The sequence below is a fragment of the Laetiporus sulphureus genome, assembly GCF_001632365.1.
Source record: "Laetiporus sulphureus 93-53 unplaced genomic scaffold LAESUscaffold_69, whole genome shotgun sequence".
Lineage (NCBI taxonomy): Eukaryota > Fungi > Basidiomycota > Agaricomycetes > Polyporales > Laetiporaceae > Laetiporus > Laetiporus sulphureus.
The window spans coordinates 94,742-120,007 of NW_024468578.1; the positions used below are offsets into that span (position 1 = coordinate 94,742).

A 25,266-nucleotide genomic window follows, 5' to 3' on the forward strand; every position below is an offset into this window, starting at 1 on the left:
CCAACAGCAGCAACCACGAATGAAACCGGAGCTAGCAACGCGACAAGACCACTCGCAGCGCCTACAGTCCAGCGCGCTATAATGGAGAAATTGAACAGCCATCGAGGCATGGATCCTGACCTCGATATCGATGCAAACGACCGGCTTGCACGCAATCAGAAAATGCGTTGGCCGCCACTCGTCACAGCCTTGCCCGAAGCTCGTGTGGCAAACACCGCACGATCAAAGCTAGGAACAGCTACATTCTCCACTCTCACCAACGACGAAGTCGACAAGCAATTCTGCGGCAAAGCACCATGCCGACTACTTCTCCCTCTCTTGATCACTGAACGAGAGTCGAAAGCCCAAGCTCAACTGGTACAGCTCCTCCAGATCGCGCAGGCTCTGAATCGCACGCTCGTTCTCCCTAACGTCGGTCGCGGACGCATCGGGACCTGCCTCCGTTGGGAATTCAGTGTCTACTACGATATCGCAAGTACGGTTCGTCAAGTGGGAGAACGCGTCATGATGATGGACGATTTCCGCACTTGGGTGGACATGCGTCCTGAGCAACCCGCGGGACAGATCGTTTCAGTTGATGAGCTCAACCCGGCAGAAATGTCAGCGGAATTTGATTCGTCCTCGGATGCTGTGCAAGTCGAGGTTCATGAATTGCAAGACATGACTTTGAAGAGCGCACGCTGTCTACACGCCCGGTATCCGCGTCTCGACTTGGACTCGTTTTCTCACCTCTCTCTGCATCTGGAGCCTCCCTATGGCTCGCGCGTCTTGGACTCGGAACAATCTCTCCGCTCTTTACTGGTGGCAGCGCTGCACGACCGACACGAGGAAGAGTACTCTGTTCATCAGGATATACCGGCGCCGGACACTGACTGGCCTGTGGCCGCTGAACAGCAACCATTTGAGGTGCTTGACAAACGATCCGATAACGACGCTGAGGTTCTGCTCCTTCACTGGGACTTGCATCAAGAGCTCTTTCCAGTCGTGTCACAATTCACTCCGATACAGTATTCACAACAGCTCTGGAATTTTGTGGACAGGCTTGTAGCGCCTCTAGGTCCATATCTTGCAGTGCGTTGGAACATGGAGAAGATAGCGCCAACAGTGCTGTCTGCATGTGCCGATGCATTAGTGGACACGCTTGATACACTACTGCATGACGAAATGCTCGGGATGGGGATTAGCACAGTTTGGATCTTATCAGATGTGTCCGTTCGTCCAGAAACTAACGGGGCCGAAACGCGCGGGGAGGCAGCCAGGTTGCTGCGCGCAGCATTCCGGCCTGGAGGAGAGTTGGAGAAGTGGGAGATTACGGATTCATCTCACGAGATGGTGAGAATGACTGCAGTCATGAATGGGAATCCGACCATGGAATTGAGTCCCGGTGACGATGAAGCATTGGTACTCAAAGACGCGGGAGTGCTGGCAATTCTAGACACCATAGTTGCCATGAAAGCCGCGCTCTTCGTGAGCAGTGCGAAAGGGTGTGGCAAGTCGAGGTGCGTGGAAACATACCTGTATGCCTTGCTAGTCGGACCCTGATTCCAGGGGCATACCAGCGCGACAACGAAGCAAGTGGTGGAATCGAGAGTGCGAGCGAAAGGGAATGACGCACCAAGAAATGTAGTCAGCGTGTTCGGATAGTCCTGTGCCGCTAGACAAATTGGAGATAGTGAAATCGATAGCATCGTGAATCATAGCATAAGCGACGCATGCAATACTCATACTACAATTTTGCGAGAGATGGCAGGGGGCAACCATAAACACATCATAAGAGCCCCGCCCACCGCTCCGCCCGGCGACCTCTCGTGTGGCCAGTGCTGGGAAGGTAGAAAAGCTGGTCTCGCGCACAACTCTACTCCGCGGGAGCACCCCGTCCGACGCCGCCTGCAAATCGGGGCCTGTATTCGCCAGGCGCATCCTCCTTCTTCCTGTAGTCTTCCCGGTCGCCGCGAGGCGCGCGGTAGGCACCCTCACCAGGGCCGCGAACGTTTGCGGGGCGCGGGGGACGGGCTGCCTTCTTGTGCGTTGCAGGCACAATCTCGGCAGGGAGGTTCAGCCTGTAGAATACGAATATGGTTGCTATGAGGCACTGAATTTAGCGGGAAACGCACCATTCACGGAGGTACTCAACGCCTTCCGGGGTAAGGACGTAATAATACCACTGCCAGGAGAACTGCGTCTTGACGAAATTCTTGGAAGTCAGACTCTGCATGGCCTTGATGACCTCGAGATTAGGCACATCAAGCTCTTCATGTTTTGGAGCGTTGTAGTCCTTCTTGGCGACAAGGACACCCTCTGCATACAAGAGACATTATATCATCAGTTCACCGATTACCTGCATGATAGACAAATGGCAGCGGACCCTTGAAGAGAGCTTCATAGATGATGCGCCTGTGGGCTTTGGAAATGATCATGCTGGGCGAATTTGGTTGAGAGGTCGGAAGCTGATTGGGAAGGTCAATCTTGCTCTATATGTTAAAGCACCGTAGAACGCACTGCGAACGGCTATCGCACTTGTCCGGCTGCAAGGTATCGACAGGATCAGCCTCCTTCTAACGAATCATGTCCGACAGTTATGCCCGTCATCCGAACACGCGTCCTTCCATCCAACCCCTCAGACTTTTCAAAATCCCCCAACAGCCTCCCCCACGCACCCTCACGGATCACAGGGCAACACAGAACACTCACATGGCTTGGAGAGGCGGAGGGTGGGCTTGATTGTGTCTTGAACTCGACCGGTAGCAAGGACTGTGGACCCGACGGCTAGCGCAATCCCAAAACGGCAGGAAATGCGACAGGACCCCGGGTACAATGCCGCGCGCACTGTCCCGGGTCTTCATCGAGGCGACCTTTGCCACGTGCAGCTCTGCATTGATTTAGCACTCTCGTTTCTTTCGTTCGCGGCACAATATGTCTCGTATACCCCAGCCTCCGTCCAACCGTGCTCCTAGCACTCCAGCAGTCACCTCTTCTCCTCAAACTTCTCGCTTCACTGCTAGAAAATCTCCTGGGTCGACCCCTTCTCGCCCTTTGCGTGCTCAACAGAGTCTACAGTCTCTAAAACCTCCCAAGTCTCCTTTACTAGCCAAGTCGCCTTCTCGACCTCCAGCGCGTCTCAAATCACCAAATCCCGATGAGAATCCGACACCTCAGCCTAAGCTGAGTATCAAGGAGCAGATTGCCCTCAAACGAGCGCAAGCGAAGAAGGCGCTTCAAGCCGAACAGAGCGTTGGTAGCCACCTAGACTTTGGGGGACTGGAGGATGCACTTCCCGATGCATTAAAGAAGAACCAGAGTGACGATGAGCTTGATCTTGGGCGGTGGTCCGTGAAGGAGGCCATTGAACGTGCCAGAAGTTCAGGTAAGTTGTCATTTGATCTGTATGCATGCCGGGCAGTGCTTCGATGAAATGTATTGTTGTACATCCGATGTCAGATTACTGGATATGTCCCATGGATGTTGTTCACGAACGCATGCCTCCAGGACCATAATCCTGAGACTGGTTGTGTTGAGACTAGAAACTCGTTCAATCCATTCGAAGCTTCGCAGCACAGTCGATAGCTTTGTTAAAGGCCAATTGCAGCCTTCGTAGGATTTGTGGTAGTCGCGTTCTTCTTCAGCACATCTCACGTGCTCTCCTGCGGCGTCTCACACGTCAACACCGATTTTGATATATTCTGACCGCATTGTTCGTCGCGTCTGCCTGGCATGCCTACTGATCAACCGTTTAATCGCACTGTACGCTTGAATCAAGGCTTATCTTTCTAGGTGCTCTGAACCTGGCCTCTCGTGCATTGCTTTGTCTGCCTTCTGCACTCTTTGAGATACATCTCGGTGTTAAGCCTGAGCGTCTGAAGTCTGTGCCGGAGGAGCCATCTATATCGACGAATGACGACACTCCTTCACATCGGAGAGCTGCGAATTCGAGTGCACCATCATGGTATGAAGCACAAGATCTAGAGATTTTGAAGGCATGGTCCAACGAGATCGTTGAAATCCAGCCCGAAATATCGATGTTCGGCTCGTTGAAAACGGTGGATGTGAGTCATGCGCTTTAACGAATGATTGCCATGTACTCACGCTCCATACAGCTGCATAATAACCGATTGACCATGCTACCTGCCAGCTTTGCAGACCTAACCGCTCTGACGGCCCTTGATCTTTCGCATAACTCACTGACATCTCTACCGGTTAACCTTTGGGCGCTCCCAAACCTCTCCTCCCTCAACATCTCCTACAATGCGCTCACCTCGCTTCCCTTCAGAGCGCCCTTCGATGTGGCAGGCGCAAACCCGCTCGCGCGAACGCGCGATCCTCGCGGTGCCTGGTTCTGCCAAAGCATCACGCGTGCGTCAGCACCACTGCCGCGTCTAACGGTCCTCGATGCGTCGCACAACCAGCTACGGGCGTCTTCGATTGATTACTTGCCGGCGGCATCGAGCTTGCCAAGCCAGCTTTCGAAGGTGGACCTTTCTGCAAACCCACTCGGTGAATGCACGTCTTTAATACAGGCGCTCGCGGGCCTCGATCGATTGCACGAGCTGCATTTTGAACATGCAGAGATTGGCAATGATTCGTTCCCTGTGGACATATTCTCATCCCTGGACTTCATACCGTTTACTGTGCTCAGGATCCTCGATTTAGGCGAGACGCACGTTACGGCTCCCGTCATTGAAGCTGCGTTCAGACAGCCGACGATCAAGCAAGAGCTCGACTTTGAGGTGACCAACGAAGAGCCGCACGAAGGCATCCTGCGGGTTGTGACTGGCAAGAAGGTAATCAAGGAGGCGTGGGAGGTCGAAGCTGAGCGGAGAGCGAAGCTCAGACGACATGGTGCTGCAACTACGGAAGGGCTGAATATAGGTAGTACGAGCGCCTCAAGCGGTATTGGTGCAAAGAGTACGGGGGTGAAGGAAGCTTGGGAGATCGAAGCAGAGCAGGGCTTGCTCACGGAAGGTGCGAAGCGACGGGCGAGGGCGAGGGCTGCTGCCGCTGCCGCGCAAGCATCATCTCAATCTACTCCGGCGCATGGAGGTCCCGGTTCTCTAAAGAAGTCTGCCGTAGCAGAGAAGGAGCCTTGGGAGATTGAGGCGGAGCAGGGTTTGCTTACAGAGGGCGCGAAGAGGAGAGCAAGGGCAATGGCTGCTGCCGCCAGTGCTAACGTTAAAGAGGAAATCAAAGAACCTGCTCCTCTTTCTACGCCTCATGACGAGGTCGCTCCTCTGCCTTCTCCGACACGCGCCTCAGTAATGTCCAACCCTCAGTTCTACGATGCGTCCTCTCGTACGCTCACCCTCCCGCCTTCCGCGCCGCCCCCAAAGTCACCGCATCTTCGCTCGTTTTCACACGCGCCTTCGTCGGGGTTGTCTCTTGGGTTGAAGGTCAAGACTTCTGGCGTGTCGGAGCTCGCGCTCGCGCTCCCGATGCCCACAGTGCCGCTCGCTGCCATTGCCGCCCAGCCCCTCGCACAGACGTTAAAGGTCTTGATACTCACCGGCAGGAAACAGGATGTCGTCTTTAGCCTTCTTGAAGTTGATGGGCTGTCCTTGCCAATCTTGGAAGAATTAAGGTTGGAGGGGTGCAACCTTCCGGATTCTGTCGCTGTCGCTCGGGTTGATTCGACAGCTCGTACGAGTGAACCCCTGCTTCCTTTGCTCAGCAGGTTGTTCCCAAGTCTCAGAACTCTCGATTTCTCGTACAACTTGTTGACGTCTACCTGTCTGACCAAAGATGCGCTGTCTTCCCTCATCCTCGCTTCGGCAGACTCCGACAGCGACGCCTCTGCGCGCAAAGGCCTACGACATCTCCGCTTACGTGGAAACCGTATCAATGAGCTAGACGGGTTTATAGGCATCGCAGAGCTGTTTAAGGGGAACAGAGATTGTCCTACGTGGAAGATGGAGGAACTGGACTTACGGGACAACGAGATTTCTAAACTACCTCCCGAGCTGGGGTTGCTTCCTTTGGATGTATTACTTGTGGATGGCAATCTGTACGTGTGGTTGATATCTTACTCAATCTATGTACTAAGACAGCCGACAGATTTCGCGTCCCGCAACGGAGAATCTGGGAAAGGGAGGGTACAAAGGGTTTGTTGAGCTGGTTGAGAGGAAGGATAGAGTAAGGATATGCTCAAAGTTCGTTCAGTCACAGGTCAATCTGCAAGGATAATTATTAGAGTTCGCCAATCCACTAATTAGCATGTACGCATCAACTATAGCCAATTAATCTACGAACTGGTATCGACAGTTTGACAATTGTACTGAAACACTATATGCGCAACACAAATGACTCTCAGGCGGAGGTTTCTGCTTCCTCAGTCTCCTCATGTTGCTCCCGGTAGGCTTGCTCCATCCACATGCTGTAGTAGATGCCGCCCTTGCGCATAAGCTCGTCATGTGTGCCTTGTTCGGCCACTTGACCGTCCTTGAGGACGATGATGAGATCTGGTCGTTTTTCATGAGCTACCGACCGTCAGCTTTGCAATAGGCTCACCTGCTTCGACAACAGTCCGCAGACGGTGAGCAATGAAAATGCTCGTGCGACTTTTTTCTTGCAGAAGCGCGTTGACATTCTTCATCAATTCAGCCTCAGAGTGAGCATCCAGAGCAGACGTCTACGTATGGTCAGCCTAGCCTACAATAGGGACAACTGCAGCTTCTGGCTCACCGCTTCATCGAAGAAAAGGATTGGTGGATCTTTAAGCAGCACACGGGCCACAGCAAGCCGCTGCTTTTCTCCACCAGAGATCATCAGTCCTCGTTCCCCTACTTTGGTCTTGTACCCCTCCGGCAAACGCAGTATGGCCTCGTGTACATGAGCCTTCTTCGCTGCCTCAGCAACCTCCGCATCAGTCGCATCCAGACGACCATAGCGAACGTTCTCCAGGACGTCCGAATGGAAAAGCGGCGTATCCTGCGGGACGACGCCGATCGCCTTGCGGAGCGACACCAGCTGCAGCTCGGAAATATCCTGGTCATCGACATATATTCGCCCAGAGGACGGCTCGTAAAAGCGGAAAATCAGCCGGAAGACGGTCGACTTGCCGCAGCCAGACGGCCCAACGAGCGCGACCTTCTTCCCGGCCGGGATGGTGAAGGAGATGTTGTGGAAGATGGGCCGCTCGGGGTGGTATGCGAAGTTCACGTTCTCGAACCGGATCGAGCCGCCTCGGAGCTGCAGCGGTTTCGCGCCCACTTTGTCCTGTGAGGCGCATCATGAACGTGAGCGGTAGGAGCATATTCGTGCAATGTGGAGACGACTTACCTTTGGTGGCTGGTTCGAAGTTACCAGGTTGAAGAGTACTTCCATATCGAGCAGGCTCTGGCGCATCTCGCGGTAGATCGTTCCCAGGAAGTTCAGTGGCAGCGACAGTTGGAACACCAGTTGATTGATCATCACGAGGTCTCCGACGGTCATGGTACCTGTTCGGCATCGAGTATACTAAGCGGGCTGAGGCTGCAGCACAGGAGAAGCTGCTGAACGAACCATTGATTACGCCTTGTGCAGCGAGGAACATCATCAGCGTCAGTGCCGATGAGAATATGACATTCTGTCCCGAATTTAAGTAGGCGAGTGATGTTGCAATCTTGATCGATGCCTTCTCATAGGCTGAGAGGTGCTTGTCATACTGGGCGATCTCATACTTCTCATTGTTGAAATGCTGCATGGAGATCGGGATGTAGGAAAGTTGGATAAATGGAGCAAAGTATTGTGGCGCACCTTCACAGCCTCGTAGTTGATCAAGGAATCCACGGCCACTGTGGCAGCTCTATTGTCGGCAGCATTTGCTTCGCGGCGGAATCGTGTTCTGTCACGCGCCATGAGTGACGAAAACAAAGCAGAGCTATTGCAATCCTACCTCCAGGCTGTCGTTCGCACAGTGAACCAGGTGTATGCGGCCATTGTGGCGACTGTTATCGCAGCAAAGTTCCATCCATAATTATAGGACTTTTTCATGCAAATCTACATGATCCACAGTACGAAATAGAGCGAGGATGAAACTCACCAGAATACCACAGACAAGCGATATCTCCAGCGCAGTAGGCACGATCCTGAAAATGATTGCTGATAGAATGAACGTGATCCCTCTAAGCAAGCCGTCAGAGAGTCTACCCTGCGCTGTTCACGCAGAGGCATACTTTGTGCCACGGTCAATCGCTCTTGTCAATCCACCAGTCTGTCTTGCCAGATGGAACTTCAGGTCGAGATTGAGCAGGTGTTCAAACGTCTGCCGAGCGACCTTCCGCACTGCGCGCTGACCGACGCTAGCGAAGACCGCGTTCAACATCTCCCCAAAGAGAGTGGCCCCAATCCGTGCAGCACCATCTATTCAGCTCAGATATCGTTCGGGTGAGAGTCGCAAGTAACAATCGTGAGACGATGACATACAACCGAGGATGAGCGAGCCGGCGACGATCCACACCGTCGTGCCCGCAGCGATGTCCACGTTCAGCGAGTCGATGATTTGTTTGAAGATGAGTGGGACTTGCACGTTCAAAAGCTGCGCAGATAAGCTTTGAGATGGAGAGGACGGCAAATCGCTCACCGTACCTTTCCCGAGATTAGCAGTCCAAAGCCTACCAGCACGCGTCCGCGGGTCGACCAGTCATTCTTTGGCCAGATGTTCTCTGCCAGACGTTTCACTATGCTCCAGTCCTTTCTTCGCTGCTCTGCCAGACTTATGTCTACAGCCTCGTTCACCAGCTCTTGAGGCTTCTGTGCGGGGCCTGGAGGAGCCTGCGTGCTCGGAGTCTTCGCGGCGGGAGCGGCAGGAGTCTGCTTTCGACGGAACAACACTCTCCATGTTGCAGGAACAAGAGCTCTCTTCCCTGAGGGTCCTCGTGAAGTGAAGAGCGTCCGGGAGGGTGGCGGAATAGAGAGCCTGCCAATGCGCGGTGCAGCCGTTTTGAGCATAACCCTTCCCCGGCACGTCGACCAGAGCAGGTGGTTCATCATGGCAGGCCTTGCGCCGCGCGCAAGCAGCGTTAATCCAGAAAGGTGGCCTAGCAGGGGAGAAGAGAAATGCTACAGTCGGATGGGCATGAGGAACTTGTATTATACGGGCTCGGATGGCGTGCTGCAGCGTATGCCGGGAGACATATTAGCGTAATCTAATCTATACAGGATCCAATGTTGCTTGTCCAATCACTAAGCGGACTTTATCAGATTAGAAAGGGTTTATTACATAGATCGATGTCCGACATCACCGAGCTCGTCGGACGCGACACCAGCTGTGGCCCTTGACTTCAGTGGCGTATAGATCGTTCTTGAATTACGTGTATTCAAGAGCATACATATCTTAGAGTGCGTATTGCATATCCAGGCAAGATTGGCCACAGCTCATACCGACTGTGGTTCTCGCAGAGAATTATCACAGTATGTCGAAGACATATCCGTCTCAATAACCAGTCAGCGGGTAAACGTCGCTCTGAATGCCATCACGCTTGACGGTACACCTTGCAAGACCATTGCCGTGCGTTTACGTACGACCCACCATTGACGATACTATAGATGCCGATTGCGTCTCGCGATGCGAATCGTTTACCCTTCATCTGCCTCCATATGTTTACGATTCAGGACGAAACCGAGCAGCAAGCCATCCTACATGACGTAGCAAATACGAAAGCTCGCTCATGAGGCCTTTGGCATGGACTGGAATGCCCATCGAAGGTCGGATCTCGCGTCGTCTTAGGCTCTTCAACTAGCGTCGATCGGCTCGCCCCTAATGCCATAGTCGTGATGGAGACTCTCCAACTTACATCGAGGGTGGAAAAGTCGGGTACGTCGACCTCAGCGAGTGCAGCATTGAACGTGCTTAGAAGAGCCGAGGCTTGGATGAAGGGCTGGTGGCGTGTCAGATGCAGTTCAGCCCTTTTGAAATGGGAATCTTGCCGTACACTTTGAGATGAACTCTTCCATGCTCAGGTTGTACGGAAAGATCGCCAAGTACAGAGCTTTGCTGCCGGCGACACGTAAGCTCGGAGTCGGAATCATCGCCTACTCTCCTCTTGGTCGAGGTGCGTCGCTTCCAGTCTAAAGCAACGTTGGTGGACAATTACGACAAGGATTATCACCGGCCGATATGCGAATGCACCACCACATTGGTAGTTGCAATCTGAGTGATATTATACCAGATACAAGTCGCGCAAGACATTCGCCGCCAAGACGTACGCCAGTGGCTCCCACGGGTCTCCGACAAGGACTTTCCCAAGAACTTGGAACTCGTGGACAAGTTCCGTGCAGCGGCTAGCAGCAAGTACGGAGGGACGCCCGGCCAGACAGCCCTCGCGTGGATGCTCTTCAGCCTGTCCGTGGCAAATGTTGACGTTCATCCCATGAACAGAACTACTGTAGCATTATGCAAGAACCCGTTACTGTCTCGCAGCAAGGACAAGCAAACGATACCTGTCTCTTTCCCGACCCGTGAGCTCGGCCACAATCGCCGCTCAGTCAATGCTATTGGCCTGGGAGCAATGGACCCGCCTCGTCCACGCTCATGACGATGCACAATGCAATATTCACATTCCACAGGTATCGAAGGGTTCTACGGCAAGACGGGCGAAAAGGAGACCTTCGAGACCTGACTTGCGCTGCAAACCGTGGAGTGACGTTCTGGGACACCGCAGACACGTATGGCACTAGTGCATAATTTGTAAACCATCAGGCGAGGCCGCTCTCAGATAGAAGATCGCGACCATCAGACGACGCGCTAAGATCTTCCTGGCGACCAAGTCCGGCAGCTTGGATCTCATCACAGTAGCTGTGGACAAGACGAAACCGAACAGAAAGTCATCCTGCATCGAGCAGCAGCTCGAAAACTCACTCACTCGGCTCTTTGCACGGACTGCAATGCCCATAGAAGGTCGGATCTCGCGTCCTCCTACGCTCTCCAACTAGTGTCGATCGGCTCGCCCCTAATGATAGTCGTAATGGAGACTCTCCGACTTACGTCTAGAGTGGAAAAGTCAGGTACGTCGAGCTCGGCCAGTGCAGTGGAGATACAGACTCGTCTGGTTTTGCTGCCGCGGCGCATAAGCTCGGAGTACGAATTATCGCCTACTCTCCTCTAGATCTCGGTCGGGATGCGTGACTCCCGGTCTAAAGCGACGTTGCTGGACGACTACGACAGGGATGATCACCGGGCGATATGCGAATGCACCGCCACATATGGTTTAGTAGCAACCTTGATGACGATATACCAGATATCAGTTGCAGCCTTGACTTCAGTGGCGTACAGATTGTACTTCAGTTACATGTTTTCAAAGGGATACAAGGCAGTCATATCTTAGAGTGGCGTACTGCATTATGAGACGAGGTTGGCAACAGCTCACGCTGACGGTGGTTCTCGTAGAGAAATAGCACCGTATGTCGAAGACGCATCCCTCTCAATGACCGCATCAACGAGCTAACGTCGCTCTGATCGTCATCGTGCTTAACGGCATACCTTGAAGATATCACAGCCTGCTGTGTGTTTCCCCATACGACGCAGCATTGAAGGTTCTATGGATGGCTGTTGCGTCTTTTCACGGAATATGCGAAGCTTCTGCCTTTCATCTGCCTGTATATGTCTGGGATCTGATACTCAATTTGTTTATGAGACGACAATTCCTTGGCTGAATTATGCATGACACTGCAAGCAGATTGCTGAGGGGTTTTGTATGCGGAAGTACTTCCAATAAAAAGGTGTCGATTATCCTAGCGCATTGGCCGGCCACAGTAACAAAGCAAAGCAAAACAAGAACGAACGGTCTGCTAGATTGAGATCGCTTGAGGTCACCGAACGTACTTGCAAGTATAGCCTCGGCGCTGACGGACAGCCGCTGCGCAGTGATCAAAATTTTGTCGATCATGCCCATTAATGGGGTGCGCACTGTGAAATGCGGATGGGCTCGGTTCCCTGGATTGCGCCGCTTCGGCTGACCACGGGTGGGCGGCCTGCGACAAAAAGCGGCTCATACTGCCTGACTGCCATCCCGAAGCTTGCTGTTGCCCAGTGAAAGCTCATAGACACTATGATAGAGCCATGAGACTTACGCCGATGACAATATGATGGAGGATCCAATGTGGATCGTACCTGTGCACAATTTGAATTGCAGCTATCTATAGATCAGGGGGGTCGTCATGCGTTCGAGTACGTTCTGTGATGTCAAATCCCCTCGACGTGGTTCCTGTTCGCTCGCACCTTAGCACTGCTTGGACACCGTCATGGAGCAATATTCAATGCCGCCCCACCAGTGCACCATCACTCGAACACCATCAAATATCGGCATATAATATTATGTTCCCGCCTTCAAGGAATAGTAAGAATACCATGGAGCTGGATCCATAAAGGATACACGACGGCCGTCGTGCATCTGGAGGATGACGCTTAGAAGCAAATAACTGGGGGACGAGGGCACACCTTGCTGGTCTTGTCCAGTGACAAATATTGGAATAGATGAGGGAAACACACAGTGCGTACGATACAGCAACGACCTTCGCCTTCTCGGAGTGGCAGCCACCGGCAACAGCCGACGGCTTGGCTCGTTATGGAAGGTCCTATGCTGTTTCTCACCGCCAGGCTGACCGTCCGTATCTCTACTTTTGGAACTTGGTGCTCTGGGCAGTACGGACTCAGACGGTGCATGGCCATAACCGTTGATCCGGATGTGCTGAGAGAGGGTACTTGCAAGCGCGGCAGGTGTCGTATGCGTCGGCTGCTCCTCTCATACATGATACTGGCTCTCAGGTGTCTCGACTCAACGAGACGGTTGCGCGAAGTTGGTGCAGCTAGCATTCGATGACCCATCATCGTGAAGCTAGGACAAGAGCGAACGAGGGTAGTTCCGACGCAAGGGCAGGGTGTGGCTCCAACGGTACTAACGATGATCTGGGCATATCTCCACAGGGGCCGTTAGTGCGTACAGAATGCTTCCAGGCTTTCGTTTCCGTACGACTTGAGATTTCAAGGTCATGCTGGGATCCACCGGCGACGATAACGTGGAGGTGGACATGATTCTGGCTATGGGATCTGGCTTGCAGTGCGTTGGAGGTCATGGGAGGACGCATCTTCCACGACGGCGACGGCGACGTGTTGCATCGCGACGTCGCCAGCGGGCTTCTCAGGCAGCGTACGTTGCTCTGGAGCTTCTAGCGTCAAGTTCATAGGAATCATAAAGGCGATGTCGATGGAAGCAAGCCCGGAAGTAAACTACAACATCCCAAAAGAGGCATTCATTAAGCAGCCGCGAAGGACTCCGGAAACGAGTTCACCCCAGCGCTGGCAGGTGGCACTCGAAAACGTTCTGCATGGAACTTCCACTCCAACGGACGTCGGATACTCTTCGGCAAGTACAGGTACGTGAGCGGTTGCGTACTCGCCACCATCGATGAATGGAGGCGAGGGAAGATGTTTGCTGCATCGCGTAGAGCGTGCGAAGGGGCAACGCACACGCCCCGGTACCGCGCACACATACTTATGGTAGGTGCAGCACGCCTCGTGGCCAGTGTTCTCTCTCCCGTCTCGATCTGTCAATGATAGTCAAGCGATCGCCGCCGCTGCCCTTCTCGTTACGAGCTCCCATCCGAGCTGAGTATATGCACATGCCCCTGCTCCATCTGGAGCGTCCATTCCCTCGTTCATCTCCGAGTTTCCACAAGATCTGCACCACTCGATCGCAGCCTCGAACTCGCCTCGCGCTATATCACATTCAACGCTTGCGCCCTCGCTCCCCGACGCGCACGCTCACCTGTCCCCTCGCGTGTTCGCTCTTCACGATCTCCGCCATCACGCTCGAACGCTTCCACCATGAATTGGAACGACATCTTCGAGTACGTCGTCCGCTTCGTTTCTCGCTATCGATCACTTCGTCCAACGTGAATCACTACCAGCTTCGCGTCAATCATGTCGCGTTCTCCCAGCCCCGTCCCATATCTTCCACATCATAATTCGCAAGATATTGTATGTGTTTTTCTCTACACTTTACAACCTTGCAGCAGATCGATCGCAATACTTGAGAGAGATTGTCGTGCGCCACAGCCGCGCTAACCTGAGCAGACTTATGTTTTCAGATGTTAACGCAGACACGACGCTAACTCGAGATTGCAGTGCTCCAACTTCTCCTGTTGCGGCCTCGCGTTGCCTGACCTGCACGCGCTACTCGACCACTTCGAGGAACACCACGTCCTCGTACTCGCGCGCGACGGCCGATCCCTACCCCTCCGCCCCGGGGACCTGCACGACACCTTTGGCGGCTGCTCAAGCCTCGTGCTCGGCTACCCCCAGCCATGCCCGCCCGCCGCACCGGAAAGCGATCCCGACGCGGCGCTGGAGACGCTCTTCGACTTGAACCCCAGGGATCAGCTCGCACACGCACAGCGCACGTACATGGACATCATGGAGCGCGACGCCGCCTCGGACGTCGACACCGCGTCGCTGTCCTCGGAGTCGGTGCTCCCCTCGCCCAACCCGAGCGCGCCCATCTGCCTCCCGCCGTCCCTCCTGACCGTCCGCCCGCCCGTCTCTGCGGAGCCCGGATTCGCACACCCACCAGCCAGCCAGCCATGGACGAGTAACGCGCCTGACGGCGGCACGGGCAAGACCAAGCCGCACAAGACGAGCACGCGCACGGCGCACGCCGCAAAGGCGAAAGGGTGCTCCGAGCAGCGGCGCGCGCACGCAAAGAAGCGCGCGCGCGAGAAGGCGTACAAGTGTCCGGTGAGTCGGCGTGGCCGTGTCGTTCCTGGATGTGGATGGCAGCGTGGGCTGACGAGCGCTGTGTTTGGCTTTGGCGCGCAGCGGACGGGCTGTTCGAAGGTGCGTGGCGCGTGTGGCGTGCGGGGCCCCGCGGGCTTGGGCGCGTGCGCGTGGATCGTGGACTGATATGGTGTGATGGCAGGCTTACCTGAATCCGAATGGTCTCAAGTACCATCTCGAGAAGGGGACGTGCACCATCGATTCGGCGTTGCTCGCTCTCCCTGTGGAGTAGCCGTCGCCTGCTTGTTCGAAGGTGCGCGTCGCATGCTGTTGTCAGGTGGCAAAGTCGCCGCGTTTACCGTTGCTGACTGTACCCGCCCCGTCGTAACCTTCAGCATCCGCGCGCGACGTCTGGACGACGCGTGCAATGTACATCATCAAATCATGAATAAAGTATAGCAGTCCCTGTTCCGCACCGAAGCACAAGCGCCTCTCTGTATCCGTCCCTCGGCCGATCCCGCCCCTTCCCTGCACGAAAACAGCTTGCTCATGCCCGTATACATACAGTGTGTAAATCTAGAGACTTGCATCTGGCCCCGTCCCTGCTTGGCACTCGCATCCACCCGAGCGTCCATTTGCGTGTCTGTAATATGTCATGGTTCTGCATCCGCTTCCCTCGACGGTGCGCATACAGAGACTCGCCTTCCCGTTCTGCACGGACACTGTAACTTTATTAGTATGTAGAGTACTTACTTAGGTATCGCACCTTCCGACCGCCATCGCATCTTCTCTCGCAGTTCGCCGAGCGCTGTGTCATAGACGCTTCTCCTCAATAGACAGTCGTTGCTTCTGGATTCTTAATGTCCGATGGTACTTTGATTGACCGCGAACGGTCTATTCCCTCGCGTGTGTGCGTCCACGTATGATGCAGGGTCTCGCAGAACGGTCTCGCTTGCGTACGCGTCGAGCCAGCTCGCACGCACGCATGAGGATGCGGTAGGCGGCGACTTCTCTTATGCAAGAGATAGCAGGGAGGGGTCAGTGTAGCCCGGGTCACCCAATCGCGGTGCCGGTAGGCGAGCTTACGTACACGCAGGCGATTGGGCCAGCCTGCAGCGAATGATGTGATTGGAAGAGAGGCCGTGGACACGTGAGGTGCATGCTGGGGATGTGATTGGCGGGCGTGGGGAGGTGGCGGAAAGAATCCCGGGTGTGGGACGCGTCTTCACCCGAGGAATGCCCCACGGGGAACTTGCGCGCGCGATCCCGCCCGCGGGTCGTTGGCTGGTGACTTCGGATGCCCTCTGATCATGCGCTGCGCTGGAGCTGAGGTGCACTTACGTGATGCCGCAGCAGCGCACCCCGGATCCTCGCGAATCAGTTGAGTAAACGTGCGAGCGAGGAACTGCAGCACGCGGAGCGGAGAGACAAATTCTTCTTCGAATTGAAACTGCTAATGAAATGAAACGAAACGGTGCATCGATGACCTCAGGATGGCTAACTGCGTTTGCGGCTCATCTGGCCACGGAAGGGGGTGTGTGATTTGTATCTGATGCAGCATCGGCTATGCCTGGACCACCGATTGCATGGGTTGGTGTGGGTCGATCTGTCTTCTCGGCTGGGAGAAACGGCTTGCAGAGAGACGGAAATGCAAGGCAGATGAGGTGGAGACGCCGCGGCGGCCATGGATCCCTCCGGGGGTGCACTCGAGGAGCCATAGATGAGGAGCACATGATAGCCTCGCACGACGTTGCGCTCGGAACGCGCACGGGCGCCTATCCTCCGCTGCACATATCCCAGATCCCATCACCTGGATATGGCAGGAGGATAAACACGGGACAACAAGAGTGCAGCGTGATTGTGCGCGCGGAGCCCGGGCCGCCACACGATTTAGCCCAAATGTTTGAGCTGCCGCAAACAGTCTACCTCCGCAACGCCCTCCCTCATCTCTGCGTCCTACCACGACGCACGGCCACCCTCCTCCCGTCCCTGCTCCCACCACTTTCGAGCGCCCCCGTGGCGCGCTGTCTGGCACGCACACGCCCTGCCGACTGCATTCTCCGGAGCCGGCGGAACAGCACGCCCCTGGCGGCCGAGGCTACACCCGGAAGACGACACATTTCGTGCATCTGCACGCTCATTGCTCCGTCGTTGCGCGCCCTTGCTCGCTCCTGTCCAATTCTTTCCCCGCGCTCTCTATGATTGCGCAATTTCCCTCCCCGGTGCTATCTGTAGCTGCTGATGTCGTCGAGGAGCTCGATGGAGAGGACGCGCTGTACGCGCTATGGAATCGTGAGTCGCGTGCCACGTCTTGTTCGTGTTCCCGTGCTTGATGGCGCTTTGTGCAGTGTTCACAAAATGTAAAGAGTCCTTGAAGGACGGCCGTCGCCTCGAGAATATTTCTTGGCGCTTATGGTACCGCGAGATAGCAGCTGCCCAACACTCGCCGTTCTCCTCCCCCGGATCCCTATCGCCACCGTATTCCGAGAAGCGAAGCTCGCCCCCTATCACTCCGATATCGGAGGATGGCCATGCTCATAATCATCGTGCGTGCCGTCATCCATCACAGGGCTATAATGTCTCAACCCAATTTCTCGATGCAGCATCGGTTCGGCCCCTGCTCGACTCTGCGGCACTTCCGTCCGTACACTCGTGGCACGGCGATCAAACCAGTCTGAATGTCCTCGCTGCAGGGCGACGCCTCAGCACGGCCAGCGCGCCCGCGCACCACGTGCATCCACACCCTGCGTTCTGTGTTGGAAAAATGATCGTTGGTATTTTGCCGGAGAAGCTGAGTCTCGTCGCAAGCACGAACCGCGAGGCGGCACAGAATGTGAAGGCCATCGATGCGCCGGTAAAACCAACCTCTGACGTTCCGACGATTGTACAGCCCCGCCCCGTCGTAGCAGTGCAGATGTCCACCACCCCCTCTGCCGCCGGCCCTGCCCCGCGCGTTGTTGTCGTGAACCCAACCCCACATCCGACACCTCCAGCAACGCCGAGCATTCCCCGCGGGGCATCTGCTGTGCCTCGAACCACAGATCGACCAGCCCGCTTATTGCCGCCGCCTCCCACACAGAACGGGCATGCAGCAGCACGAGCACCAGCAGTCATTCCGGTCAAGCCGGCTGTCACCACATCACGTGATCCGACTACTCGCGTCTCGGGCGATGCGACACTCAAGCCATCCGATAGGCGATTCTTCCTGCAGGGAGCTGCAGAGAGCCCGGAGCGAGACTCCCCGGATAGCGTGGCGAAGCAGGCGGAAGCGAAGTCTGATGTTCACACGCAGAGCCCTAGCAGCGTAGCGTCGAGCCAGTTGAGGTCGGATGGCGGCGGGCGTCCTTCCGGCATTGCGGCCAAGAAGGGAATGATGAAGGCTCACGCGCGGAAGAGCAAGGAGACGGTGCGGCATGTTCCGGCGCGTGCAGTAGGCATGCATCGTGTGCAGACGCAGACACAATTGCATCGCACGCAGACGCAAGCGCAGCTCCATCGTCAGGCTGGCCAGCGAAAGACGGCGAACGGCGAGAAGAAGACGACGTTCAACATCGGCTCGTTGTCGTCGAACGGCTCTCGGGACGGAGGCGCTGTTGTGTCACAACAAGCGCAGAAGGAGCCGGCGCCGATCAAACCTCAGCCCGAGCCGCCTTCCAAGCAGGCACATGCACATGGCGCTGTGCAACCACCACGACGTGGCATCGTTGTCACGTCCTCTGAGTACGAGACGGATACGGAGGACGACTCGGAGTGGGCATCGGAAAACAGTGCGGATGAGCGGGAGAAGCGGCAGCGCGGCCAGCGAGAGGAAAGTAAGGTCCGCGAGGCGGCAGAGGAAGCGCAACGGCAACGCGACATGTTCGCAAAAGTGCCGAAGCGCTCGTATTCGAACCTCAACCGCACGCGTTCGGGCCTGCTCTCACAGCTGCTCAATCCTGACCCGAACTTGTTCCCGCCGAATCACCCGTATCGCATACGCGGGTTCTCGTCACAGGACATGACACAGTTTGGCCGACAGGGTGCGGGCCGTGCGGCGCCCACATTGCAGACGAGTAAGAGTACCGCTGCGATGCCTGTCGCCGCGCAGGTCACGGCGCAGGCGCCCACCTCGAATGGCAGTGTCGCTGCGAAGAGCCACGCGCACCGCCATAAGGGTCGGCCGCAGAGTGCCGAGATGGAGGATGAAAGCGATAGTGAGGAGGAGGGACTCGAGAATGCGCTTGAGATGTCGAAGAGCGTCGCGCAGCAGAAGCTCGCCAAATTCGCAGACGCAAACCCTAGAAGGCAGTCTGAACGCGCGCCCGCGCCTGCAGAGCGTCCTGTGCGACCTACGATCCTGTCTGTCGCGACGGCCCCCATTCCTCTTGGGCACCCGTACAACCTCCCTGCGCCTGCGCCGCCGATGACGCCGCGCACGACGCGTCGGCAGATGCTCGCTACCGAGCTCTCGGAGAGCCTGCGGCGGAACTTGCTTTGGGAACGGCAGGTCAGCCGGAACAATCTGACGAGTGGCCGGCGTGGTGGGTTGCTTGGGAACCCGTTGCGGCCGCTGACGACCGTGCATGGGAACCAGTCGAACTCGGGCACGAATAGCGGGAACGAGGACGAACACAAGCAGCGCGCGATGTCGCGCAACCGTAGCTGGGCGGACGACTATCACTACGCGGGGTGGTAGTCATGGTATGGCATGGGTTCTCTTGGTTTAATGTACAACATCTCTTTCTCTCTGCATAGGATCTCTTCGTCGTCTTCCTCATTCTCAATCTCACCAGGCCGGGTCTGCTCTCACATGCTCATCGGACGATCACCACTCGCAGTCGGGGATTAGTGCAGGTGGGTGGTACATGAGTATACCTCATACGTGCATATCTCCCCGTCGCATCGCATCGCATCACATTCGTCATCTTCCCGCCCACGTTCGCTGCCCATACTGATTGTCGAGCATCATGCAAGTTGTGTGCTATAGTATAATGTGTAAGATTAGTTTCGATAACATACGCGTACATAGCCCGCTGGAGCCGGTAGTGCAGGACGTAATCCAATTGCTGTCTGCAGTCCGTCGCGCGAGCTTTGCGATTCCGAGCGTCATCGATTGGGTCATTCGCATCGATGTGCGCGTTCTTTCGTATATTCCATAGCTCGCCCTTCCATTGGTCCGTGGTCACGCTGTCCTTCTGGAGACTGCCCCAGAGCTGCGCAGGGTCGCCAGCGCGAGCCTCGGACGTCTGCATGGAGCTCCTGCATGTCCTCGGCAAACACTGGATCTCCGCCTCCTTCGCGTTCTCCTCCAATCGCGCGACTGTCCTTGATCTCGGGATGGGCAAAAGGGTGGGGTGCTCGAAGAGGATCCACACGAGGGCCGTCTGGCCGGGCGTCGCTCCATGCCTGTTGGCCGCTGCACGGACCTTGTCTTGGAACTTGTCTTGGTTCTTGGGGAAGCCCTCGTCGGAAAGCCGTGGGAGCCACTGACGCATGTCCTCACTCTTCACGCCAAAGTCGTTGCGAAACTTGTATACTTTAGACCGGGAGCGACGCACCTCGACCGAGAGGAGAGTAGGTGATGATTCCGACTCCGAGCTTATGCGCCGCGGCAGCAAAGCTCTGTCCGAAAGGGCTGAACTGCATCTGACACGCGACTAGCCCTTCACCTGCGCCTCGGCTCTTCTAAGCACGTTCAATGCGGCTCTCGCTGAGGTCGACGTACCTGACTTTTCCATTCTCGACGTAAGACGGAGAGTCTCCATCACGACTATCATTAGGGGGGAGCCGATCGGCACTAGTTGAAGAGCCTAAGACGACGCGAGATCCGACCTTCGATGTGCATTCCAGTCCATGCAAAGAGCCGCACGAGTTTAGTTTCCGTGTTGCTACGTTATGTAGGATGGCTTGCTGCTAAATTTTGTCCTGTCCACAGCTCTTAAGTTGGGGTCCAAGCTGCCGAACTTGATCGGGAGGAAGATCTCATTTCGTCGCCTGATGGTCCCAAAAATCGCGGAGATCAAGTACTCACCTCTATGTATACGTGGATCATTCACTAGTACTTGTCTGCGTGTCCCCAGAACGTCACTCCACAATCTGCAATGCAAGTCAGGGTCTCGAAAGCCTCTTCGTCCGTCTTGCCGTAGGACCCTCCGATACTGGTGGAACGTGAGTATTTACTATTGCGTTGTGCATTGTCATGAGCGTGGACGAGACGGATCCATCCTGATCCATCTGTTCGAGGCCAATGACACTTACTGAGGGGTCGACTGTGGCCAAGCTCGCAGTTCGAGAACGAGGCGGGCGTCATTTCTATTCCCGCTACGAGACAGTAGTAGGCCCTGTATAAAGTTGCAGCAATTGTGTTCGTCGAGTGAACGTCAACAGTTGTCACGGACAGACAGCTCGTTTGCCAGTTGATTCGTATTGAAGCGTTGTTTGTAGGCAGAATCCGCAACCGGAGGTTAAGGTGGGTCCTGGAGTCATGGAATCTTATCCGGCTTCTGGTGGCGATTGCAAGACAAAGCAGCTGCAAGACAGATTACGAATGCGGCCTCTGGTGTTCCTGTGCGTGCCCGTAATGTAACACGTTCAGTTTCAAGCTCATGCGCGCGCCGCGCGAGCGTCGGTCTTTTTGAACTTCGTGAGCACGTGACCGCGTTTCAAAGCGTGTGGCGCGAACTAATGTCTTCGACGCGACATCAGCTCTTGTCTTTACGATGCTCCTGTCTTCTTAATGCCATTCCCTTGCTCTGTATACGTCGGAGGCAAATCTCACCGAAAGTTACTGAATAAGTCATACTCAGGTAACTGTGGCTCACTGTTTCAGGATCGCGGTCCGTCATCCATAATCGGGCGCCTTCTTCTTTGCATAATCCCTCAAAGCTCGTCCATTGCATCCACGAAATGAGTATAGAAAGTTGATTCGGCAAGCGTTCTCTGGTCTCGACTCCATTCCACGTCCTTTGTTCCTGAGTCCGTCACCGGGGACAATGCTGTACCGATTACTAGTCATCACGAGGTTCATCGTTCATGGACGCCTGGGTGGAAGACCGGCCGTGTATGTGATACGGACCCCTTATATCGAACTCTGACGTTGCGATCCGACGGAGGTAGTAGACATCCGCTCTGCGAAGCACTCAGGCCCTGGCCTGGAGTGAGTAGCGCAGAGATTATTGGCACGCAATGACAGCTTTGTGTACCTTGTTGAGCGATGGGCTCAAGGAGGTATGTAAATATCCGCCTTATTTGATCATAGAATTTGATTTGTCTCATCCAGATGCGGTAGGCACGCATACCATATGCAATACTGACTTTCACATCGATGGTGCGATTCGCATGTAGGAATTCTCGAGTCAGTCTGTGGCTCACAACGTACAGCCTGATGCGTCACTCAATATCATCCAGATTCGGGCATTCTACATGCCGTCAAGTTTCCCGGGTGTGCGACCCTCTGCCGGGGTATACCTGCTCCCTTAGCTCTGGACTCTCCGAGTGCAAGTATAGATGTTACTGAAAAATAGGACTACCTGTCATTCCTTCGAGGAAGTGTCGTGCCAGTCGACTTCTGATCGGCATGAACGATGTGCAGGAAACGAAAGGAAATGCAATAACTGATTAGTTCATGTGAGCCTATCAGGTGATGTGGATATTAATGATCACGTTCGTCGTCCTTTTCAGCCGTTCCTCGCTCAGTAGATTTCTTGCTTGACGGAGTTCCTTACTCAGAGTTTTCCTGCTCTGTATGGTCCCTTTCTCAAAAGATCCTTGCTGGGTGGAGTCCCTTGCTCAGTATGCCTTGCTCTATTTGGCAAGGTTGGCTCCCTCAGACCCGACTGTGAAACCCTGGCAGTGATGCGATATGTTTGAACAAAAGGATAAATGTGCCCAGATATGATAAACGACCCTGGTCATGGTCGGCATATCGCAGGACTTTCTTACATCAGGTGGGCCGTTTCTGTCGACTGGCCTTACATGATCATCGACTTCTGAAAGTTCAGCACAACACTGCTTCCAGATAACATTCATGCTGCAAATGTAGATGGCATTGCCTTCAGTCGGCGACACGTTCTCGCTGACGCCAGCAGGCTCTCTGAACTTGGTGCGGGCTCGATGCAGGTATAAGAAGGGCACCATCGATTTCAAACTACCTCCATCCACACATCTACCTCTCCAGTGTGTTTTCGAGCTCTTCTCTTCACAAGATAATGAACACGTACATCCATATCTCGCTCATCGGTGGCACCGACGGCGGGCTGTTTAATGACTTGCACGTGGCGACAGACAAGGATGGTGGGCCACTCATTGTACCATGCTTGACCAACTCTATAGTGAGCTGATAGCGTTCATCAGGCCAACTCACCCTCGATGTTAGCCACCCGATCGCTCGTATTGTCATGTCTCACAGCTGGGAAATTTGCAGTACATCTGTCATTCCATCTATCATTCAGACAAACCATCATCATAGATTGATGGCCTGGAGGTTTCGTATCGGCTCAAGTACCCTGGTACTCAGTCTGCCAGTGTCACCGTCGAACACGGCACCCAGAAGAGCGATGCAACGGTGATTGACTTGAAGCATACATCAGGAATTTAGATCACTTATGAACGCAGCTAAATGTTTCTCCACAGCGACCGAGGTCATCCTGGCCATCTATGGCCGTGCTGGATACCAGAACTACCACAAGTGCAAACTGATCAACAGCATGAGCTTCGTCATCTTCGATAAGGCGACCGCAACCAGTCACATTGAAGGTGTACATCCATTGTCTTTAGGATGCGCAGTAGCATTTATTGACTGAACCGAGGTGTAGCCCTTCAGCAACGGGGACGGCTCTAACAATGGCGAGTCTTTCCACGTCTCCAATGTCATGGCATTCGGCGGCTACGCAAAGCCGGCTGAGCAGCGTAAGTTGGATTAATATGATGATCTGTACGATCTCATCTAACTATGCCCACTTCGTAGTTGGCCTCACTGGTCTTTCGTTCTACAAGAGCATCACTTCTAAGTGAGTTGGACTCTTCGACGGAGAATGAAGATGGCGGCCTTGAGGGATGCAGGGATCGCTTGTGTATCTCGCTGTCTTGATTTACGCGATCGTATATCTACACAGGTCTCTATGCATTTGATCCCATTAAAGCTACATGAAAACAGTGCTACTGGTATGCCAGAGAGAGGTCCTATAATGTATTAGGTAAGATTTACAATATATTACATAGTCAAGTATGCTACCATCAATGTCTGGATTCTCGCTCTGACTACACTTTTGCCCGCAAATTCCATCCCGCCTTGAACACCCGCATTGCGCACATAGCCACACCAGCCAAGAGCACCATGACACCACAGAATATTCGCACCTTCAAATATTGGTGTGTCTCCAAATTGAGAATGGCACCTGCTATGGGCGAGCCGATGAGTAAGCTCAGGCCACTAACGCTGAAATTCATGCCCATCTGCTCACCCATCTGCTTCACGTCAGGCTGTTGAACTTATAGTGGGCTGGAGTAGAAGATGCCTTGTCGAGGCTAGAGGACTTAGTTCTATTCACGCTGTAGCTACCTGGTATATATACATGTGGGATAGGACCCTGTACACCGGTCGTAGGACCTCTGGTATCTACAGCCACATCTACTTACATAGATGAGTAATATCCTAGCTACTTACATGTGACCTGTGGCAACAAGTATAGTCTAATAGAATATTACATATTGGCAATCGTCCGTATCGTACGATCTCTTGAGATTATACGATTGGCTGTTCACTCCTAGACGCCTCTGAAACCTTCTGTGAGTTTCCATGATGTTTTCTTCCTTACACATGACTGTAGCGTCATGTCGTACATGATCGATTGTGTAGATCATATCAGAATACAAATGTTCCAAAAACCCTTCTTGTCTCTTTACCACCATGTCCTCATCAAGCACCCAACCGGCACCCACAACTGACGTCGAGATGGAGGCCACCACTGTAGAGTGTGCCCCCCTGAGGGAGTCTCCGCTGGCTAGTAAAAGTAATGTAGAACCGTTGCCTGTCTCAGCCCCACCGGGAACTGCGTTCCTGAAGGACTTACTCACTAACCTGGAGAACATCCTCCAGCGGCCCTTATACATGGTCAAATTGGCCAAGGACTCAGTTATCGCAAAGGACCTCAGCGAGGGCATCATCGACATCATCGACGCCCTCACGGACATCTTCGCAGACGTCCAGAATAGACTCCTCAACAACGAGGAGGTCATGCACTCGAGAGTCAGCAAAGGGGCATCTGCCATCTTCACCACTGTCATCCGACAGTGCACTGGTGACATGGACCCCCTGGGGGCGTCCACGCATACTAACCCTGCACCTGAACACATACAGTCCGCCATCGCGAAGGGCATCGAGGCAGACATCCGCGTGGTGACCGTCACCATTGATGCACGCCTATCTGCCATCGAAGCCACCCTGGCTCGTTCCCGCCCACTGCCGGTATCTCCGGGTCCCCCCGCAGGTCCGCGCAAGCAAACAACCAAATCCTTCTCCGACGCCACCCGAACTGCAAGTGTTATGAAGCGTTCCCTGCTAGAACGTTCAGAACCACGTGTGCTTTCTCACACGTACTAGTCCACAG

General features: G+C 54.6%; 10 protein-coding genes across 10 annotated transcripts; 7 read left to right on the forward strand and 3 right to left on the reverse strand.

Moving 5' to 3' along the window:
• Positions 1-108: 108 nt before the first annotated feature.
• LAESUDRAFT_764170 (uncharacterized protein) lies at positions 109-1,627 on the forward strand (the record flags this gene model as incomplete). Its single annotated transcript, XM_040913393.1, has 2 exons — positions 109-1,499; positions 1,549-1,627. The coding sequence occupies 2 exons, from the start codon at positions 109-111 to the stop codon at positions 1,625-1,627; spliced, it is 1,470 nt and encodes a 489-aa protein (XP_040758693.1).
• Positions 1,628-1,855: 228 nt separating this feature from the next.
• On the reverse strand, positions 1,856-2,417 carry LAESUDRAFT_664911 (40S ribosomal protein S10; the record flags this gene model as incomplete). The annotated part of the gene is made up of 3 exons (XM_040905158.1): positions 1,856-2,060; positions 2,115-2,298; positions 2,366-2,417. 3 exons carry the CDS (start codon positions 2,415-2,417, stop codon positions 1,856-1,858), a joined length of 441 nt encoding a protein of 146 aa, XP_040758694.1.
• Positions 2,418-2,903: 486 nt separating this feature from the next.
• On the forward strand, positions 2,904-6,146 carry LAESUDRAFT_816217 (uncharacterized protein). The gene is made up of 4 exons (XM_040914759.1): positions 2,904-3,364; positions 3,772-4,043; positions 4,095-5,995; positions 6,046-6,146. Exons 1-4 carry the CDS (start codon positions 2,914-2,916, stop codon positions 6,125-6,127), a joined length of 2,706 nt encoding a protein of 901 aa, XP_040758695.1. The 5' UTR covers positions 2,904-2,913; the 3' UTR covers positions 6,128-6,146.
• Positions 5,975-9,099, reverse strand: LAESUDRAFT_731794 (P-loop containing nucleoside triphosphate hydrolase protein). The gene is made up of 12 exons (XM_040910115.1): positions 8,557-9,099; positions 8,395-8,506; positions 8,145-8,331; positions 8,012-8,093; positions 7,865-7,953; positions 7,726-7,813; positions 7,492-7,666; positions 7,270-7,427; positions 6,673-7,206; positions 6,499-6,619; positions 6,044-6,449; positions 5,975-5,993 (listed from the first exon to the last, which is right to left on the reverse strand). The coding sequence occupies exons 1-11, from the start codon at positions 8,959-8,961 to the stop codon at positions 6,298-6,300; spliced, it is 2,103 nt and encodes a 700-aa protein (XP_040758696.1). The 5' UTR covers positions 8,962-9,099; the 3' UTR covers positions 5,975-5,993; positions 6,044-6,297.
• Positions 9,100-9,569: 470 nt separating this feature from the next.
• On the forward strand, positions 9,570-11,294 carry LAESUDRAFT_752943 (uncharacterized protein; the record flags this gene model as incomplete). The annotated part of the gene is made up of 9 exons (XM_040911753.1): positions 9,570-9,675; positions 9,740-9,784; positions 9,931-10,022; positions 10,147-10,312; positions 10,360-10,428; positions 10,537-10,635; positions 10,707-10,867; positions 10,961-10,974; positions 11,076-11,294. Exons 1-9 carry the CDS (start codon positions 9,653-9,655, stop codon positions 11,292-11,294), a joined length of 888 nt encoding a protein of 295 aa, XP_040758697.1. The 5' UTR covers positions 9,570-9,652.
• A 2,171-nt stretch (positions 11,295-13,465) lies between these two features.
• Positions 13,466-15,086, forward strand: LAESUDRAFT_503802 (uncharacterized protein). Its single transcript, XM_040902718.1, has 6 exons — positions 13,466-13,815; positions 13,876-13,945; positions 14,093-14,701; positions 14,783-14,800; positions 14,883-14,993; positions 15,076-15,086. The coding sequence occupies exons 1-5, from the start codon at positions 13,793-13,795 to the stop codon at positions 14,970-14,972; spliced, it is 810 nt and encodes a 269-aa protein (XP_040758698.1). The 5' UTR covers positions 13,466-13,792; the 3' UTR covers positions 14,973-14,993; positions 15,076-15,086.
• A 1,513-nt stretch (positions 15,087-16,599) lies between these two features.
• On the forward strand, positions 16,600-19,760 carry LAESUDRAFT_687411 (uncharacterized protein). The gene is made up of 3 exons (XM_040905951.1): positions 16,600-16,972; positions 17,029-17,226; positions 17,284-19,760. The coding sequence occupies exons 1-3, from the start codon at positions 16,879-16,881 to the stop codon at positions 19,353-19,355; spliced, it is 2,364 nt and encodes a 787-aa protein (XP_040758699.1). The 5' UTR covers positions 16,600-16,878; the 3' UTR covers positions 19,356-19,760.
• LAESUDRAFT_816221 (uncharacterized protein) lies at positions 19,163-20,424 on the reverse strand (the record flags this gene model as incomplete). Its single annotated transcript, XM_040914760.1, has 4 exons — positions 19,163-19,610; positions 19,679-20,281; positions 20,329-20,344; positions 20,385-20,424. The coding sequence occupies 4 exons, from the start codon at positions 20,422-20,424 to the stop codon at positions 19,505-19,507; spliced, it is 765 nt and encodes a 254-aa protein (XP_040758700.1). The 3' UTR covers positions 19,163-19,504.
• A 2,442-nt stretch (positions 20,425-22,866) lies between these two features.
• LAESUDRAFT_664963 (uncharacterized protein) lies at positions 22,867-23,580 on the forward strand (the record flags this gene model as incomplete). Its single annotated transcript, XM_040905160.1, has 4 exons — positions 22,867-22,965; positions 23,002-23,141; positions 23,256-23,415; positions 23,473-23,580. 4 exons carry the CDS (start codon positions 22,867-22,869, stop codon positions 23,578-23,580), a joined length of 507 nt encoding a protein of 168 aa, XP_040758701.1.
• A 986-nt stretch (positions 23,581-24,566) lies between these two features.
• On the forward strand, positions 24,567-25,259 carry LAESUDRAFT_764179 (uncharacterized protein; the record flags this gene model as incomplete). The annotated part of the gene is made up of 1 exon (XM_040913394.1): positions 24,567-25,259. The coding sequence occupies one exon, from the start codon at positions 24,567-24,569 to the stop codon at positions 25,257-25,259; it is 693 nt and encodes a 230-aa protein (XP_040758702.1).
• Between the last annotated feature and the right edge of the window lie 7 nt (positions 25,260-25,266).

Excerpts from the sequence above, each read along its gene's own strand:
- LAESUDRAFT_731794 (XM_040910115.1), bottom strand. The coding sequence starts at position 8,961 with ATGATGAACCACCTGCTCTGGTCGACGTGCCGGGGAAGGGTTATGCTC. Across the intron at positions 8,507-8,556 it reads GACTGCTAATCTCGGGAAAG|CTTTTGAACGTGCAAGTCCC; the intron begins GTACGGTGAGCG and ends TTATCTGCGCAG. Across the intron at positions 7,954-8,011 it reads CGCTTGTCTGTGGTATTCTG|TCCTATAATTATGGATGGAA; the intron begins GTGAGTTTCATC and ends TGCATGAAAAAG.
- LAESUDRAFT_816217 (XM_040914759.1), top strand. The coding sequence starts at position 2,914 with ATGTCTCGTATACCCCAGCCTCCGTCCAACCGTGCTCCTAGCACTCCA. Across the intron at positions 3,365-3,771 it reads TGAACGTGCCAGAAGTTCAG|GTGCTCTGAACCTGGCCTCT; the intron begins GTAAGTTGTCAT and ends TTATCTTTCTAG. Across the intron at positions 4,044-4,094 it reads GCTCGTTGAAAACGGTGGAT|CTGCATAATAACCGATTGAC; the intron begins GTGAGTCATGCG and ends CGCTCCATACAG.
- LAESUDRAFT_687411 (XM_040905951.1), top strand. The coding sequence starts at position 16,879 with ATGATTGCGCAATTTCCCTCCCCGGTGCTATCTGTAGCTGCTGATGTC. Across the intron at positions 16,973-17,028 it reads GCTGTACGCGCTATGGAATC|TGTTCACAAAATGTAAAGAG; the intron begins GTGAGTCGCGTG and ends CGCTTTGTGCAG. Across the intron at positions 17,227-17,283 it reads TGGCCATGCTCATAATCATC|CATCGGTTCGGCCCCTGCTC; the intron begins GTGCGTGCCGTC and ends TTCTCGATGCAG.
- LAESUDRAFT_503802 (XM_040902718.1), top strand. The coding sequence starts at position 13,793 with ATGAATTGGAACGACATCTTCGA. Across the intron at positions 13,816-13,875 it reads AATTGGAACGACATCTTCGA|CTTCGCGTCAATCATGTCGC; the intron begins GTACGTCGTCCG and ends AATCACTACCAG. Across the intron at positions 13,946-14,092 it reads ATCATAATTCGCAAGATATT|TGCTCCAACTTCTCCTGTTG; the intron begins GTATGTGTTTTT and ends TCGAGATTGCAG.